The sequence below is a fragment of the Muscardinus avellanarius genome (assembly GCF_963383645.1).
Source record: "Muscardinus avellanarius genome assembly, chromosome: 8".
In the NCBI taxonomy this organism is placed as follows: Eukaryota; Metazoa; Chordata; class Mammalia; order Rodentia; family Gliridae; genus Muscardinus; species Muscardinus avellanarius.
The window spans coordinates 69,576,294-69,595,109 of record NC_137794.1 but is presented as its reverse complement, the minus strand read 5'-3'; the positions used below and the strand labels follow the sequence as shown (position 1 = coordinate 69,595,109).

Genomic DNA, 18,816 nt, shown 5'->3' with positions numbered 1-18,816 from the left:
CCAGGAATACACGGTAGAAATGTTCAATCTGATTCCAATAATTGAGAAGTTTTGCAGTGCTCAATAGGTGCCTATATCACTTTAGTACGTAATTGTGGCTAAGAGTGTAATAAAAATTATTTTTTCCTTTCAGTTTTCCTGTAATACTTATTCAAAAGGTTGTTAAGCTTTTGGAACAAATGCCTCTTATTGTTTGGATTTAACTAAGTAATCAAAAGAACTATTAAAATTGCATTTCGAGCTGTTTGTTGTGGCACACGCCTATAATTCCAGTTCTTGGGAGGCTGAGGCAGGAAGATAGCAGATTGGAGAACAGCTTCAGCAACTTAGTGAGACCCTGTTTAAAAATATAAAATAAAAAGTACTGGGGTTAGCTCAGAGATAGAGTGTCCCTGGGTTCAGGTTCAATCTCTAGTAGGACACACACACACACACACACACACACACATTTAGGTTTTAGATGTTATGAAGAAAAAAACTACTGAGACACTCAGGGTGTAGTTTGGACTTTATAGGATTTTCTGAGAACAGATTGAGTCAATGTGCATAAAGTATATGCAGTGAGTCCTTGATAAAGGGTGCTTCTGTGGGGCTGCTGACAGATGCAGCCACTGAAGTGCAAATTTGCCTGAGTAGGAGTTCAGTCTCAGCATTCATATCTGCCAGATGAAACAGCAGAGGGGCACTTTAAGAGGCCAGATGCCATCTGAGTACTCCAGGTGAGGACAAACTTTTTGTACCTGAGATTTTCATATTCATCAAGTATTTATGCTTTTAAATTCCAAACTTGTTGACAGTTGAGAATAAACCTCATTGTTCAATCTTATTCTATCCTTCGTAGCATTGCTCTCTAAAGAGAGCCTTCTGGAGGTCAAGCAAGAACAAAAAATTATATTTTTATACTCAAAAAAGCCACAGTAGTTTTCTCTCCAAGAGGAATAATTATTATTGATTTACAGTGTAATAGCAGCAAACAGCTTTGGTGATTGGTTAAATGTTTTCACTTCACTGGGACCATTAATCAATCTTAGCAGCTATTTATTGCTTAGCAGACTACCACGCAATAAAGATGAGCCCAGAAATCAACTCCTGCAGTCGCTTTGACAGGCAAAAATTAATATTTAATGCTGCACTACTAGCTGAGTTGAGTTTGGGTCTCCTCGGTTCTGCAGTTGATCAGCTCTGACCAGCAACCGAGAAGGAGTGTTCTGAACAGCCTTTACCTGCAGAGGCTCCTGTCCTCCTGTGATTTCTGCTTCCCCAGATAGTCTGACTTAGGGATCATTTAGGTATCCTGCATAAATTGTCTGAATGATTTTCATAATTGCTGCTCTCACTAGAAGCTTCATGAATCAGATTATTTTGGGGGGAGGCTGTCATACTGTATCCATATTTGACTGTAGTCCGAATGAGCTATAGTAACCAAGAGTAAAATGCTTTATTATGGTTTAGGTTCCTCTTTTACACCCAGCAACATTTTCTACCATGACTCCAGATTTTAATTCTGATTGATTATGTGAAGTAAACTAATAGAGCTAGGACTGAGAAATTCCAATAGAGGTCAGAAAAATGTGATGAAAAAGAGAATAGGTTTTTTTTTCTTTTCTAACACCTTTCTACTTTCCCTCTTTACATTCTTTAATAGAAACTACTTAAAATTGGTATGCTTGGTTTTCCCAAGTAGGCAGATTAATAATACAAATAATTGGCAGCATTTTGAATACGTATGTGGAAAGCATTGCTGTTATCCTGATAATAATTTTATTATTTGTCATTTTTAAGATAATTCTTTTTTCTTTTTGGTACTGAGGATTGAACTTGGGAGCATTCTGTCTCTGAGCTACACCCTCAGGCCTTTTTAATTTTTTATTTTGAAACAAGGTCTTGCTAAATTTCTGAGGGTCTTGTTAAGTGGTTGACGGTGGTCTTAAACCTGTGACCCTCCTATCTCAGCCTCCCAAGTACTAGGATTACAGGCATGTGCCACCACACCTGGCTCTGATAACAATTTTATGTCAGTAGGATGATTAGTCATGTTTTACGGATGAAGAAACTGGAGTTCAGGGAGATTTTGTAACTTGATCAAGATCACATACAACTAGTAGTGGAGCTGAGATTTGTCCAGAATCCAGAATTTGATTGAACTTAGATTCTGAGCTTCTAGACCTCCAAAGGGTAAACTACTTAAGTGATTTGTGTGAATAATTATAGGTCGTAGATAACTCTTCTTAGCTTGACATTAACAAACAAATCACAGTGCTACCTTGGACTGTCAAAGCTTATCCACACTTGGGTTCAAATATCAGTTGTAAAATCTTTGATATGGAGAGGTTGATGAATGGAATGGTCTCTTTGAGCACCAGCAGAAATGACATTTGAACTATCCACAGTGGATAGTAAGATGTGAAATGACAGTATGGCTTCAATTATAGCAATGGCTCCAAAACATCATATTCTAAAAGAAATAAAAGATTTTAAACTCACTGATGAAATGTAAACCCCAGCTCTCCTTCCTCTGCTTAGATTTTATTTGACACTACTTGGCACCTTACATGGTGAGTCTGAGTTGAATCACTTAAATACAATTTAATTGTAGATGAGTCTTCAAAATGAGCTCCCTTAACCACGTAGTCAAGATTTCGAAGTTATGATGGTGGCAGCAGATAACATAGGGGGAAATTTTGAGTATCAGCTTCACATTATATGTATAAAATTGGTAAGAAAGCAAAAATAGTAACTTTTGGGAATGTCCCTTGAATATTTTCTGTTTGACCTACACCCCATGTTACTACAGAATTATAAATATGGCAGAATTTTATCATTTTGAGGTTGTTTTCTAGCCATTCTCACAGTGGGCATCAAGGACTGGGCAGCCGTTGGTCTTCCCTGGATCCTGAGACACAGAGCTGAGGCTGGAGTAATTAAACATTCAATATCCACCAGTGTTCATGTTAATAGAATGTCTTTTCTCTGTGTTCTTGAGATGCCTGCCTTGTTTTATCAATTAAACTGTCAGTTTCTCCTTTTCTCTTCATTTTTCACGTGGGCCCCAATCCACTGTTCTTCACCTACAGGTCATAACACATAAACTGCACACTGCTGATACAATAACACATCTAGTAATTAGGTTGCCCTGGATGAACCGATTCTATTCTTTGATAACTCTGAAGGTTTGTGACACTGATGCTCTCACATTACTGAGAGGCAGTAATCTTGGTGATTCCCACCAGGCTGCTGGGAGGATAGGAATGCCTCAATAACAGAAAGTGATTTCCTCCTCTTCTTGTTTCAGGTTCAATGGATCCAAATGACTTCCTGAGGGAGGCACAGATAATGAAGAGCCTAAGACATCCAAAGCTTATCCAGCTTTATGCTGTTTGCACTTTAGAAGATCCAATTTATATTATTACAGAGTTGATGAGACATGGAAGTCTGCAAGAGTATCTCCTAAGTAAGTTAAAGACTTAATAAAAGGAAAAAGAAAAGGAGGAATTTAGTTTATCTAGTCCTATAAATGTCAATTTAGCAAGCCTTCGCTAACCCAAAGGATATTTACTATGTGTACATCTGAAAGAATGAATGGGGTAGCCGGCTGGGTGTGGTGGCGCACACTTGTAATCCCCGCACTTGGGAGGCGGAGACAGGAGGATGGCGCAGGTTCGAAGCCAGCTTCGCTGATTTAAGAGACCCTGTTTCCAAATAAAAAGATAAAAAAAATAGGTGTCTGGGAGTGTAACCCCAGAGGTAGAAGGGTTTCCAGGAACCCCAGTACCACACACACACACAAAAAAGAATGAATGGTGTAACCTCGAGTGGCTCAACTACTATTTAATAGAAGAGATTCTGTGTACTCAAAGGGAGGAAAATATTTATGTACTTAAGTTGTTCACAATAGACATATCAGAGTGTTTAGATGTAATGTGGGAAATTGATGAGGGGCTGTTTTGTATGATGCTCTGCTTCTTACACTAACAACACCTTTGGCCATAGACCAGTATTTTCTATGGCACAGAATTTGGGGACATGAAATACTTTGGGGGAAATATTGTGAGAAATCCTAGATTTTTTTTGCCATATATGCTAATATTGTCTTTGTTTAAAATACTTGCAATGCTAGGCAACACTAGAATTTTCAGACTAAAAAGCAGAAATATGCTATCATTTTGTCCCTCCATCTGCTTCCTGCTGTCAAAGAAGACTTAAGGGCATTGAGAAATTTTGATGTTTATTACAAATGAATAATTTAATACACAATAAAGTAATAAGCATTAAAGTAAAAATGTTCAAAGAAGTTGAGAGCAAGTACTGAGAGAATAATTCATGCTTGGAAAACAGACTTTTCTATAATTTCTTAAAATGTCAGAGTGAGATTGATAGGATGCGTGGAAGTAAAGGGGAGGTGAGAATAATGAAACAAAATTTCAGAAAGATAAGTGTATTCTCTGATTTTAGGGAGACCTGTGAAGCTGGTAGTTCTAAATTGCAAAATAAAACAGGAATGGAGAACATAACCTGACCTATTAAATGCTGTTAAAGACAAAAATATACTTAGCTCCTTTGTATAGAGATACCAGATTTAACAGCCTCAGCACGTTACTCCCCACAGACTCGCTTCAGCCTTTGGCTCCTTTTGCCACATTCCCAGCACAAAATGCAAGGATCCTGGATCATCGTATCTAACAAAGTGCTTTGGAAAAGTCACTTATAATATGCCTATTATTAAATCTAATGTTCAATGTCTGATATTCAGATCCTTAAGAATTGTTTAATTTAGCCTCCAAGTTACTTAGCCCATTGGCTCTTTCTCCTTATTGGTGTCTTTTAATCTATGTGATTTTCCTTATCTCCCAAGCTACTCAGCATTTTTTCGACTTCTCTAGTATTATTTCACAGCATCATTAGTTCTTTTGTTAATTTAATTAATTAATTAATTAATTAATTTAGTTTTTGTGGGTCTGAGGATGGAGCCCAGAGGCATTTGGCCTCCAAGCTACACCCCCTGCCCTATTTTTTATTCTTTATTTTTTGAAACAGGGTCTCACTAAGTTGCGGAAGGCCTCACTAAGTAAATTTATTTTATTTTAAATTAAAAAAAATTTTTTAAGACAGTCTCTCTTAGTTGCACATGCTGATCTCAAACTTGGGATCCTCTTGCCTCAGTCTCCTGATTTTCTGGGATTATAGCAAAATCTTTACTCATATTTATTCAAAGTCTTTGCTCAGATTTCCTATCTTAATGAGCCCTTCACTGATAACCTGTCAAATTCTTAAGTTTAATTTCCTACTTATTCTTTTTATAACTTTCCTCAGCTTTTGATTTTTCTCTCTAGCTGTTAATCATCTTAAATTGCATGACATATTTATTTAGCTTTTATTTAGTATCTTCTAAGTACAACTTCACAAGGGTGAATATTTATCTTTGTTGTAGTGATAGAACAGAGTCTGGCAAATAAAAGGGTGTGCTGTAGTTATCAGTAGACTGAATAGTTTAAGCTGAGACCATTCTGAATCTAATAAGATTAGCGCTTGAAATCAAGCTAATTTTGAGATTTTGGATGTCAGCTTAAAAATATCAAGTTAGTACATTGTTAACTCCTCTGCCTTTGAGAATTTGTTTGACTTGCTTGTGTGGTAGTAAGGGATGAGTACAAATCATCTTGTTTTCTGGGTTAGGTTATCAGGGGTAAGTTTACCAAGGAATTCATTAGTAGGGCTACTTCTCCAGGTATGGTGGTGCACGCTTGTAATCCCAACATTTGGGAGGCTGAGACAGGAGGATTGCAATTAGTGGACAGCCTCAGCTACTACTTAGTGAGGTCCTCTGCAACTCAGTGAGACCCTGTTTCAAAATAAAGAATAAAAAATCGGCTGTAGCTCGGAGGTAGAGTGTTCCTGGATTTCATCTCCAGTACCACACACACACACACACACACACACAAAAAAAAAAAAAAGTAGGGCTACTTAGCAGCTAGGAAGGGTAATGGATATGTACTAGCTGTATACAATCCTTCCCAATCAAGAATATACTTAATCAACTTATCTTAAAATGATTCTGTTACTCGTAAGTAGCCTATCATAATAAATAATTGAAATTAAAAGACTAAGAATTTAACTGAATTTCTTTCTTCTTTTTCTTCCTCTTCCTCCTCCTCCTTTGCTTCTTTTGCTGAAGATATGAAATGTTACAGGTTTGTGAAATTTTATACCAGTTTTGTTTGTGGTATTGGAATTCTACCTCTGAGGCACACCCCCAGTCTTTTTTATTTTTATTTTTAAAAATTTAAACAGGGTGTTGCTAAGTTACTGAGTGCTGGTCTAGAACCTGTGATATTCCTGGGCCAGGCTTTCAAGTATTAGGATTATAGGTGTGAGCCATAACATCTGACTTTCTACCAGTTTTGAAACTTGATGGCTGTGTCAGGCATAAGCTCTGATGCTTACTTAGGCAGTTTCTAGGCCACTGTACTTTTCAAGATAAAAAAAATGTATATTCCTGAATTTCCTTCAGTATTGTGCTTGCAGTGAAAACCTTTTCATACCCACTCTAATAGTATTAGATGTTGAATTTGATATTTGAAATAACATACATATTTTTCTATATACCAATCTTTGTAGTTGCTAAGCTTGGCTGCTTTTTTCCCCATAATAAATTTCTTGAAAATGGGAAAGGCCTGACAGAAAACTTTACTACTGAGGGTTATTGATGATGAATATTTTTTTACTGAAATTTGAAGAGAATAAATATCTGCATTCTCTTTAGTTTTAGTTTGGTTGGACTTTTTTTTTAAATCAATAAATGCTTCCAGAGTACCTACCATATTTCAGACATTTAGGTACTTCTTGAAGAGAAACAAATGTTTTCCATTTTTATAAATCAGGTTCAAGCAAGTTGCTTATCATTTTCATGGACAGGTCACCTAAGTGGACTGAAGTAGACAGGTATATTTTTTTCCTTATATCCTTTAGCTGGATATAACTATAATCATTGATGTTTGTATGAATGGATGTCTTTCTTTTATCTCCTGCTGTTTGAATGGTCTCAAGTCACAGAGAAGGTAAGTTTCAGAGAAGCAACATAGAACAGATCTTGAGAGCATGAAATTTCAGGCTCAAACATATCTGGACTTGAATATTCACTCTACAAGTTATGTTCCTATGAATAGTAGGAAATAGGAAAGATAACAGAAAATACTTCATATAGTTGTTCTGAGTATCAAATTAGTTGATGTACTGGAAATCAACCATATGGGAGAGTGGTACTAGAGGAATATATATAAATATATATCAACCTCTGGAATTTACTATGTGAGTTATTTTTCGAAGTTCTTTATAAGTGTTAACTTAGTTCATTTTTAACCCCCGATGAGCTAAGTATTATTCTTATCTCCACTTTGCAGCAGAAGAAACTGAGGAGTAGAGGAGTTCAGTGACTTTTCCAAGGGGGAGGTCCAGCTTCATAAACCATATGCTCAGCACTGATGATATTTTCCCAACTTAATTTGCATTAGTTGGCCACTATGCAATGTATCATATTGCTACAACACTAATGGAGAAAAACTTTATTATCTCACAGTTTCTGTGGTCAGGAATCCAGGCACATTTTCTAGGCCTTCTAGCTCAGTGTCTTATAAGGCCACAACCAAGGTTTTGGTGAGAACCCCAGACATCAGAAGGCTCTAACAAGAGTGGACCAATTTCCCAAACTCATTCATATGATTGTTGGCAGAAGTAAATTGCTCCAATAGCCACCAGATTGAGGAAATCTGTTCCTTGCTGGTTGTTGGCTGCAGAACGGCCTATGTTCCTTGACACAGGGGGCAGCTTATAACATGTCAGCTTGCTTCAGTAGAGTGAGAAGTGAACAAGGAACAAGTGGAAAGCATCAGTAAGACAAGTCTCAGTCTCTTATTTCTTAAGCTTGAATATGGTACCTAATAATTTTTGCCATATTCTACTTGCTAAATGTGAGTCATCAGGTCCCGACCTTCCGGAAGAAAGGGGCTTTCAGAAGGGGATGAATACCAGGAGGCAGAGGTCATTGGAAGCCATTATAGAAGTTGCTTACCACACAGCTTATGGCTGATCATTAGCTTGTCTTAATTTCCATTCATTTATTTTCTTATTGAGAAAATGTGGCATCAAAATGCATAGCTATTTTGTCTATCAGAGCAGCAACATTTTGCCATTGTGCTGCACACTGGGTTATATTTTATCATGATGGTTACAGCCTGTTTTCTACCAAGTAATTAATATTAGCTGCTATAGCATACAATTTAAAACTCTCAGTGACTTAACACAAAGAAATACTTGATTATTATATGGGTTGGACTGTTCCTTTAGGTAGCTTTCTCTAGTTAGAGGTGACACAGATATTTAGATTCTTTCTATCATGTTTAACCATAGAAATGTAGGAGATCTGAAGGTCCAGGTCTATAAGTGATATACATAATTTCTGAACACATTGTGTTTCTTAGAAATAGTGACATAGCTCAACTTAATTGCAAGGGGTACTGGGAAATGTTTTCTGTGTGTGCCTAAGACAAAAGGAAATAAAGGACAAAAGGTATGATGAGGAGTTAGTTTCACCTTACATTCTTTTTAAATGTGCTGTTTACTTTTATACATATCTATATCTACATACACACACACATACACACATGAACTGTATTTAAGTGATTTCTATTTTAAATTTTCTTTGACTCTTTTTTATTGAAAATTATAGGATATATGTGGAAAGTATATAAATCATGTAGTATAATTTGACATATAATTATAAAATGAATAAGTAAGCAAATGTGTAGCCACTGTCCAAATTAAGAATTAGAACATGGCCAGCACCCCAGCAAGCTCTGAGTATTTTACCAATCATGACTTCTTACTATCCCGAATTTTATGATAATTGCTTGCCTTTGACATTACATTTACCTTTACCAGTTTATTCCGGTTTCCTCTTTTTGAGGAGGCTTCTGGAATTTGCCTTCTCCTCTTGCTGCCCCTGTGCCTTCATCTCCTGTTCAGCATTCTCTCCTTTAACCTCCCTACCCCTTACAGGATCTTCAGTGAAACTGCTCTCCAGCCACCATGCTCACCAGTGACTCCCTCATTATTATATTTAACAAATGCCTTTTAGTCCTTACCTTACTGAATTTTTTTTATGAATTCTATGATTGTAACTTTCTCAAAACTTTTGATTTGTTAAAGTTTTTCCTCTATTAAGGATTTTGGCTGATTCCTCTCAGGTTTCTTGCAGGCTTGTCTTCTTCTACTCACCTTAGATAATTGTGTTTCTCATGCATTTGTTACTTCCTAGAGATCTCATCCACTTTTCATGTTTTATTTTTATTTATTTATTTTTTTGGTGGTACTGGGGTTCCTGGAAGCCCTTCTACCTCCGAGCTACACTCCCAGACCTATTTTATATTTTTATTTGGAAACAGGGTCTCCTAAGCCAGCGCGCTCGGCTGGCTTCGAACCTGCGCGATCCTCCTGTCTCCGCCTCCCAAGCGCGGGGATTACAGGCATGCGCCACCACGCCTGGCTCACTTTTCATGTTTTAACTCCAAGTTTTAATGTATGATCATCACATCTATATCTCTAGCAGCATGCTCTTGTCTGAGCTCCGGGCCTGAAGTCTTGTCTTATTTCAGTTATTTCTCTCTGGGTATTTCATATGTATCTGTAGCTTAACAAGTCCCAAACTGTTTCATTTTGCTGGGGAGCAATGACTACGTTAACAACTAAGATCGATTGAGTTCTTCCTTGGTATCAGGAACTACTTTAAGTGCTTTACATGTATTAAATAATTTTGATTATCATTTCAAAAATTCATACAGCCTTGACTTCAAGTCTGACATGCTTGCTTGAAACAAGTTTTTCTAATTCTTGTACTGTAGCTACCCCTCAGGTTGGTTCTTGTGCTTAAGCCGGATAACCAGTGAACTTTAAACAATAATACTTGACTTATTCAGATATGGATAATAATAATAATTTGGATCTATGTGAAACTTTTTAAAAAATTATCCAGATATCTGAACACGCCTTCTAAAAATCTGGCAGCTCAATATTACCCAGGGATGATTTTCCTCATGTTAGAAAGTCATCATAAAATATTACTATTTTATGACTTCTTCTAACAATCAAACTGATCCCATTACATATATTTCATGTACTTAACATAATAGGATGACCAGTAGGTGAAATATTGACCATTAAAGGTTATGTTTATGCCTAGAGCGATGAGCAAACTGTTCTAATGATAACAAGCGAAGAGAAGGAAATATTACATTAAGCTTAATGGTACAAAGGCAGTATACACATTTATAATAACTGATAGACCCATCATTTTAATTAGTGAGCTTGTTTTTTAAGAAAAATATATATGAAAATGAGAACTTTTCATTGGCTCAGCCATGCAAATTAGGGCCACTTGATGAGCTCAGTGACTCAAACAATCTATGTAAAGTTTAAAAGAAATCCAAATGCCCCCAAGTAAAAATTTCCATGGTGAGATAAGTCAGTGAAATGTGGTATTGGAAAAATGGCAATAACTGGACTCTTTTTTTCTTGTGGTACTAGGAATGGAACCCAGGGGCCCTTCTACCTCCGGGCTACACTCCCAGACCTATTTTATATTTTATTTGGAAACAGGGTCTCTTAAGCCTGCTGAGGGTGGCTTCGAAACTATCCGATCCTCCTGTCTCAGCCTCCCAAGTACTGGGATTACAAACGTGCGCCACCACGCCCGGCTGGACTCTTTCATATAACTGCAGCTGGGCTTGGGACATGCGATATGTTTGCTTCTTTCTTAACAGATTGCTGCAGTGGCAAATAGTGCCATCAGAATTCTCAGAATTGACTTCAGTGCTTCAAATATTTTCCAGAGTAAATCACTTATATTCTCTCCTATTCTCTTATTGCTTAGATGATGGTGGGTCAAAAATCTATCTGGCGCAACAGGTAGACATGGCAGCCCAGGTTGCTTCAGGAATGGCCTATTTGGAGTCTCAAAACTATATCCACAGAGATCTGGCAGCCAGAAATGTCCTCGTTGGTGAACATAATATCTACAAAATAGCAGATTTCGGACTTGCAAGAGTTTTTAAGGTAGATTTAAGTTTGTCTTCATTAGTTTTTAGAATAGGTTAAAATCCTATTACAGACTAGTAGGCAAACAGATTGGGTATTATTCTTTAAAACAATGTTTCTCCAAGTTCCGTGGTCCATAGACCCTTCAGTTCCTAAAGACAAACTAGATGCCTATTCCAATTTCTTCATTATGAAAGTAAAAAACAAAACTAAACAAAAAACAAAATAGAACTGAAAACAATGATCAACTAGATTGAAAAGTATGTAATTGTTGGTAGTTTAATTTATGATTTATTTTTCAATTAGTCTGCCTCTATTTTCTTTCTAAAAAGCAGTACACTTTATAGTTACTCTACCCACCTCTGTTCACTTTGCCCCACTAATCTACATGCTGCCAGAATTCTATATCAATCATTGGCTTTTTAGTTCCTCTTCCCTACCATGTTTTGTGAAATCAGTTCAAAAGACACTAAGATAAAGACATAATATGAGATGATTATATCTGAATTTAATTTTAAATTTCCACATTATGCCCTAAAATATGGATGCTGAGCATAAAACATAACAAATAAATGATTCCCTATGATCCTGATAAACTCATCATTTTTTTCTTTTATAAATGAATTAGAACCCTAGTGAGCCAATATATTAATGTAAATTCTTTAGGTACTGCTTTTCCATATTAGCAAGTGGTTACATGGCAATTATCAAAGTCAGTGGCTCTTTAACAGTAAGCCTGGCATGGTGGTGCATGCTTCTAATCCCGGCGCTTGGGAGGTGGAGACAGAAGGATCACGCAAGTTCAAAGCCAGCCTCTCTGGCTTAAGAGACCCTGTCTCCAAATAAAAATATAAAAAATAGGTGTCTGGGAGTGTAGCCCAGAGGTAGAAGGGTTTCTAGGAACCCCAGTACCACCAATAATAATAATAATAATAATAATAATAATAATAATAATAATAATAATAAATAAAACTAACAGTAAGTAAAAAGCCAGACAAGCTACGTTTGCATTTAAAAATACTTGCTAAAGCCAGGCGTGGTGGCGTGCATGCTGTAATCCCCATGCTTGGGAGGCAGAAACAGGAGGATCACTCAGGTTCGAAGCCAGCAAAGCTGGCTTAAGAGACCCTGTTTCCAAATAAAAATATAAAAATAGGTCTGGGAGTGTAGCCCAGAGGTAGAAGGGCTTCCAGGTACCCTAGTACCACCAAAAAAAAAAAAAAAAAAAAAAAGACAAGATATGAAGAAAGAATCATCATGTATTAATTCTACCATATGTGGTAAGATGCTCCTTTCAATGTATTCTTAGCACTTAGTAGGCTTTTATATACTTTATTAATGACTTCTCATAGATTTCTTTAGTCTTGTATGTCAGATTCAGAATTTGCTACTTCAATTATCAATTGATCTAAACCACTTTGAATATGTTCCTTTTATACTTCAATGTGAAATAGGTTATAAATAAATGAGGGTGGCCAAAAAATTGCTTTCACTTGGCTTAAATCCTTAATACATTAACAGGTAGAAAATGAAGACATCTATGAATCTAAACATGGAATAAAGCTGCCGGTGAAGTGGACAGCGCCTGAAGCCATCTGCACTAATAAATTCAGCATTAAGTCCGATGTGTGGTCATTTGGAATCCTTCTTTATGAAATTATTACTTATGGCAAAATGCCTTATAGTGGTAAGTAATTAATTCTGAAGTGGACCTTTCTGCTGCAGGTCACTTACTTAGGTATGACTTTAACTGCTTTGCCCAGACTTGGAGGGCAGAGTTATGAGGCTGACCATACCATGTGCCTGTGGGAGCTTGAGAGATAAAATTTGATGGTGATAATTTGCATTAATGAGGTGGTTTATTGCTTTCTTCTCCTTTGCTCCTAAATTGCAGTCTTATAGACATTACTTGTTACAGGATTTCATTTAATTCCTACAAACTGGTAAGGAGATGGTAGATCTCTAGCTTTACCAAAGAAATCAAATTGCTATGTAACCTAGAGTTTAAGTGTCCATAAATTGAAGACTCTGATCTTCCATTTTTTTATTGGTTTCATTTTTTACTTTTTAGGTATGTCAGGTGCTCAAGTAATCCAGCTGTTGGGCCAAAACTATAGACTCCCCAAACCAACTAACTGCCCAGATCAGTTCTACAACATCATGTTTGAATGCTGGAATGCAGAGCCTAAGGAAAGACCAACATTTGAGAGACTGTACTGGAAATTTGAGGACTATTTTGAGACAGAATATTCAAATGCAAATGATTTCATAGGATGAAGGATAATGAAGAAGCAAAAAAAAAAAAAAAAAAAAAAAGGAAGAAGAAGAAGAATCAGTCCAGAAATACAATCTTATTGACTAACTGAAAAATCAGTTCATCTTGACATACTCAAGTGATAGGGTAAATTCGACCATGCATTATAAAAATATTATATGTACCTTTTATTGATTGGAATATACTGCGGGGTAGTCAAGATGATATATCATTTTCTCACTGCCTGGTAAAATCAAACACAATAAATGAAGTTATTTTTCTTTTTAAGAGATACTTATATTTCTACTTATTGTTAGAAATGCCAATCAAGAGAATCAACAGATGATAGTCGATTTTTACTCAGTGACTGTTGTAGCATTTTCCTGTTTACTCATTAGAGTGGTTATTCATTATTCCTCAGATAGCTGAATCCCATCAGGCTGTTATTATGAAGGAATTTGATTGCTTTGCTGCACAGCAGGACCTGTGCGCTTGGAGATTTTTCCTCTTTTAAAATATCCTGTAACTACAATGATGGCAAAGCCATGTTAAATGACTTGATTGTACTTGAAGTAATTGCACATATTTTTCCTATGCATAAAAAGAAGCAGCTGTTGAGAAAAAGAATTAAAAATCTTTCTAATTTTGTGGAAGGAAATGATGGAATTTTTCTATACCTCAGTATGTGTCATCTGAGAATCATCTACATTAGTTTTAATCTCTTAATGTTAAGAATCAGGTTGTAAAGCTGATGAGCTATTATGTACAGAAATATGTGAGAAACACCTAATAGCCCACCAGGTCTGAGAAAGAGATACTAAAGTAGTTTAGGAAAATCAGAGAAGAGCAGTAGATTTGCTATGGCTTTCTGAGTAATTACAAAAAGAGTACCTTTGGCCTGTAGGCCAGTTTTAAATTGACCACAAAGCAGGTCAAGCTCCATTTCAGTTCTAGAGGCTAGGAAATAATATCCAAACTTGGTTATAAAATTGTAATTTTTTTTATCTAATAGGACAAGAAGATTCTCACTCTGGTAAATTTGCATTAACCTTATGTAATGTGACCCTCTTCTTAAGCAGTAGGTATATCAAATTCTCTGCTTCAACAGATGACCAGCAAGATTTCTCCAAGGTGGTTTCAAAGTCAGATTAAAAGACCTTCTGATACACAGTAATGTGAGTGAAGCAAACTATGAGTATCTCTCATGTATCTTTAAAAGAGAACGTGCTGCGTAGGATGGTACATGCTTGTAATCCTAGTACTTGGGAGGCTGAGACAGGAGAATCGCAGTTTTAAGACCAACTTAAGGAGAGACTCTTAGCAATCTGGTGAGACTCTGTTTCAAAACAAACAAACTACCAGGGCAGGTATGGTGACAAAGGCTTGTAATTCCAGAATTTGGGAGGCTGAAACAGGAGGATCACGGTTCAAGGACAGCCTCAGCTACTACTTAGGTGCTTTGCAACTCAGACCCTGTTTCAAAATAAAATATAGAAAATAGGGCTGGGGTGTAGCTCGAAGGTAAAATGCCCCTGGGTTCCTCCATCCCCAGTACACACACACACACACACACACACACACACACACACACACACACGAGATATTCTTGTTTTTACCCTGATGGATCACAGAGCATGGATCAGGGAGAGATATAGAGAGAAAGAGAGCAGGTGAGAGGAGGAGGAGGAGAAAGGGTAAAGAGAAAGAGAGGAGAGAGAGAGAGAGAGAGAGAGAGAGAGAGAGAGAGAGAGAGAGAGAGAGAGAGAGAGAAAAGAAACTCATATCTAAACAGTTACAGAGACCCCTTTAGTTGGGAGATAGGAGGATAGGAGGTAGGGAGGGTTCCAGGCATAGTGACATTAGCAGTTCAAGAATGTCAAGCAAGTGCTTTCCCTCCCTCCTCTCAGCCATCAACATTGTCTTCACTTTTGAGGTCACAGATGACTCTTGATGGCAACTGGAGCTCCTTGTCCTCTATTCCTCATGTAGCAAGAGACAGTGGGAAATGTCTCTCTCAAATTTGTATAAAAATCATTCTTATTTTTGTGTTCAGGTGAGTTTGAGTCACATGCCCGTATCTGGAGTAATGATACATGTAATATGAATGTTGTAGGTTAATCATCTTAGAAAAAGATCTGCTACTGCAGCTAGAGATCTGGTTACTTTACCCAGAGACAAGATGAGAGGTTAGTTTTTCTGGATAAAATTAGAGATTAGATCCTATGTATCTGTCCATTGAGAAAATCACCTCAGATAAATTGACTGTTGGATTAACGTATGTATCTGTGTGTGTATGTATGTATGTATGTATGCATGTATGTATGTATGTATCTTCCTGTCATTTCGACCCTCACCCCAATCTCTCCATAAATATTAGGCAAGTAGGTATATACTTGTAAATTCCAACGATTTTGAAGATAATAGACTAAAATGGGTCACATGGAACCACTTATAGAAGCAAAGTATTTGTAGTAAGATAAAGTCAAAATGGATATTTTTATCTGTTGATAGGATACAGAATAACTTCAATTATTTATTTAAAATATTCTAGTCTAGCACAATTCTGGAGCAGATTACAAAAAACAAGATGGTATAAATGAAAAGAAAATAGCTCCTTTGCATGGGCTGACTTCTTCCGGTGCCATTCTGCTTGGACATATTTAAAAATGAATGGAAGTATTCCCATTTTACTAGGTAAATTCTGCCTCTATATAATTTTCCTTTTCTAGTAAGTAATATAAATAATTTTTTTGTAAGATAAGGTTTTAAAATATGAAAAGAAAGTTATCCTTTCCTCTTTTAATGCCAGCCGAAACTCGTTTAACTTAGCATGGTTGATTCTTGGGGACGTTTATGTTCAAGGTTCTGTCAAAGCAATCTATTATTCTTGTTTTTACCCTGATGGATCATGGAGCAAAATAATGGATTCCGTTATGAGAAGCAGTAATAGATTTTTTTAACTGACATAAATTTCTCTCCTTGTATAGAATAAAAGGATCAGGAAAAGATAAGTTGAATTTTTCTACAATAAGCCAGCTCTTGTTAAATGTGCGACCCATAAATTGTAGGAAACACTTTTTATGTAATGTTTTATTTATGTAATTCAGTTATTTGGAGGTGGTGGTGAGGGATGTGAGTACATCAATTCATGTGGTATTTCAAATCTCTTTTGACAAAAATACCTTAAGAATTTTTGTAATAGGGGAAATTCAAAATTCCATTAAGCTCCCTTTTAAGAAGGAAAGGAAGGAAATAGGTTTAAATCACCTAAGGTCAAAAGAGGCACAGAGTGGTCTCTTAGACATTGTGGGAAGATGGATATTTTCCTTTCAGAAACACAGGTAAAATCAAAATGAGCAGTCATTGCAAGCTGAACTGTGGGGATGGGGGCACCAAGGATCAGGCCTGTGGGGAAATTGCAAGCTGGGCGTACTCAAAACTTCTCGCAACATGTGTCTGCATGGTGACTACACCGACCCAATGAACCATGAGGACCCATACACTTGTGACTCTTGGTGGCCTGAAGGACATCATTGCCTTGGAAAGGTGCCGCACTGTCACCCAGCTGGAGTTTCCTGGAGGAAGCAGGGCCCAGCTGGTGCTGTATGGCCTGTCAAGCATATGCCATACCTGTAATAATGTTTTACATGAAATAGTTGAGCATATGATATTGGAGCCAGATGATCTTGCTGGTAGTGTTTGTGGTGACTTTTAGCATCCCTTTCAAGGGCGCATTATAAGAGTGAGAATAATGATGATCTAAGTTCCTTATTCAAGTTGCATCATCATCATCATCATCAAAAAAAAGTAAATGACATTTATACATCTGCATCTTGGGAATTGCTATCAAGAAATGTTTGATTCTTGAATTTCCTGACATTATGAAGGAGAAGTTTTGGTCTATAATAATCAACATCATGCAGACATTTGGTGTTGTAGGGTAAAAAAACAAACAAAAAGCAAAATGGGAAATGTGGTAGAAAATACTTGTACATCTTCTAAGTCCATGACTCTGGAAATATTTAAATTTTGTCAGTGCTATATTTTCCCTGCCTACTTTGTTCCATTAAACTCTTTCAAATTTCTTTTTTTCTATCTCATTTTATTTTTTTGGTACTGGGGATTGAGCCCAGGGGCATTCTACCTCCAAGCTCCACCCTCAACTCTATTTTACTTTTTATTTTGCAACAGAGTCTCACTAGGTTGATGAGAGAGAGTCTTAAAATTTCCTGAGTCTGTCCTTGAACTTGTGATTCTCCTGTCTCAACCTCCCAAATACTGAGATTATAAGCATACACCACCATTCTCAGCTCTCTTTTTGGTTATATTAAAAAATATTGATGGACACCGGGCATGGTGACGCACGCTTGTAATCCCTGCGCTTGGGAGGTGGAGACAGGAGGATCACGCAGGTTCGAAGCCAGCCACGCTGGCTTAAGAGACCCTGTTTCCAAATAAAAATATAAAAAATAGGTCTGGGAGTATATCCCGAAGGTAGAAGGGCTTCCAAGAACCCCAGTACCAAAAAAAAAAAATATATATATATATATATATATATATATATATATATATGGATGGATCTCTCTAATTATTGATCACATTTAGAAATAAACCAGAGAATAAATATGGTATATAAACCTATACTGTAGGGATTAGGTGGGGTGGGCTAGAAAACTGATGAAAGCATTAGAAGAGCCTTGAGTTTAAAAATTCTAAGTCAGTTGATAGCACATGCCTCTAATCTTGGAATTTGGAAGGCTGAGAGAGGATCACAGGTTCAAGGACAGCCTCAGTAATGGAACAAGACTCTCAGCAACATAGCAAGACTCTATTTCAAAATATTAAATAAAATAGGCCTGGGGTATATCTCAGAGGTATAATGCCCTTGAGTTCAATCCTCATTACAACAAAAATAGACAAAAAATGAATGCATCCATGAATTTTATTAAAGACATGAATTTTATTAATTTTATTGAAATTTTATTAATTTTATTAAAGACATGATTTTGACTCAAAGTTTCCTATTTTTCAACTGTAATGTTTTTCCCTTTAGATAAAAGATGCCTTTTAAGCCAGGTGTGGTGGCACACGCTTGTAATCCCAGCATTTGGGAGACTGAGACTGGAGGATTGCAGTTCATGGACAGCCTCAGCTACTTAGTGAGGACCTCCACAACTTAGTGAGACCCTGTTTCAAAATAAAGATTAAAAATAGGGCAGGGGGTGTACGTTCGAGGTCGATTGCCCCTGGTTTCTATCTCCAGACCCTCAGAAAAAAAAAGAAAGAAAAAAAGAAAAACAATGCCTCTTGCTTGGTCTAGTAGCCTGACATGGGAAACCCAAAGCATTACAGACAATACCTGGGAAATACACCAATTAATATTTTAAAATAGTATGTGCTACATTGGGAAATTAGCAAAAGTTATACCAAAAAGTACTTAATTATGGTTGTGCTGAGTATTACAAAGAAGAAATGTG

At 36.7% G+C, this 18,816-nt stretch overlaps 1 protein-coding gene across 1 annotated transcript in view; it reads left to right on the top strand.

Moving 5' to 3' along the window:
• The window catches only part of FRK (fyn related Src family tyrosine kinase), a gene marked incomplete at both ends in the record, with an annotated part of 99,755 nt that extends 86,393 nt beyond the window's left edge, over positions 1 to 13,362 (top strand). Inside the window, 4 exons of the mRNA XM_080700107.1 lie at positions 3,293 to 3,451; positions 10,922 to 11,103; positions 12,607 to 12,772; positions 13,157 to 13,362. Of these exons, the coding sequence (XP_080556233.1) occupies positions 3,293 to 3,451; positions 10,922 to 11,103; positions 12,607 to 12,772; positions 13,157 to 13,362 (713 nt within the window). The remainder of the gene's footprint in view (positions 1 to 3,292; positions 3,452 to 10,921; positions 11,104 to 12,606; positions 12,773 to 13,156) is intronic.
• Positions 13,363 to 18,816: the final 5,454 nt, after the last annotated feature.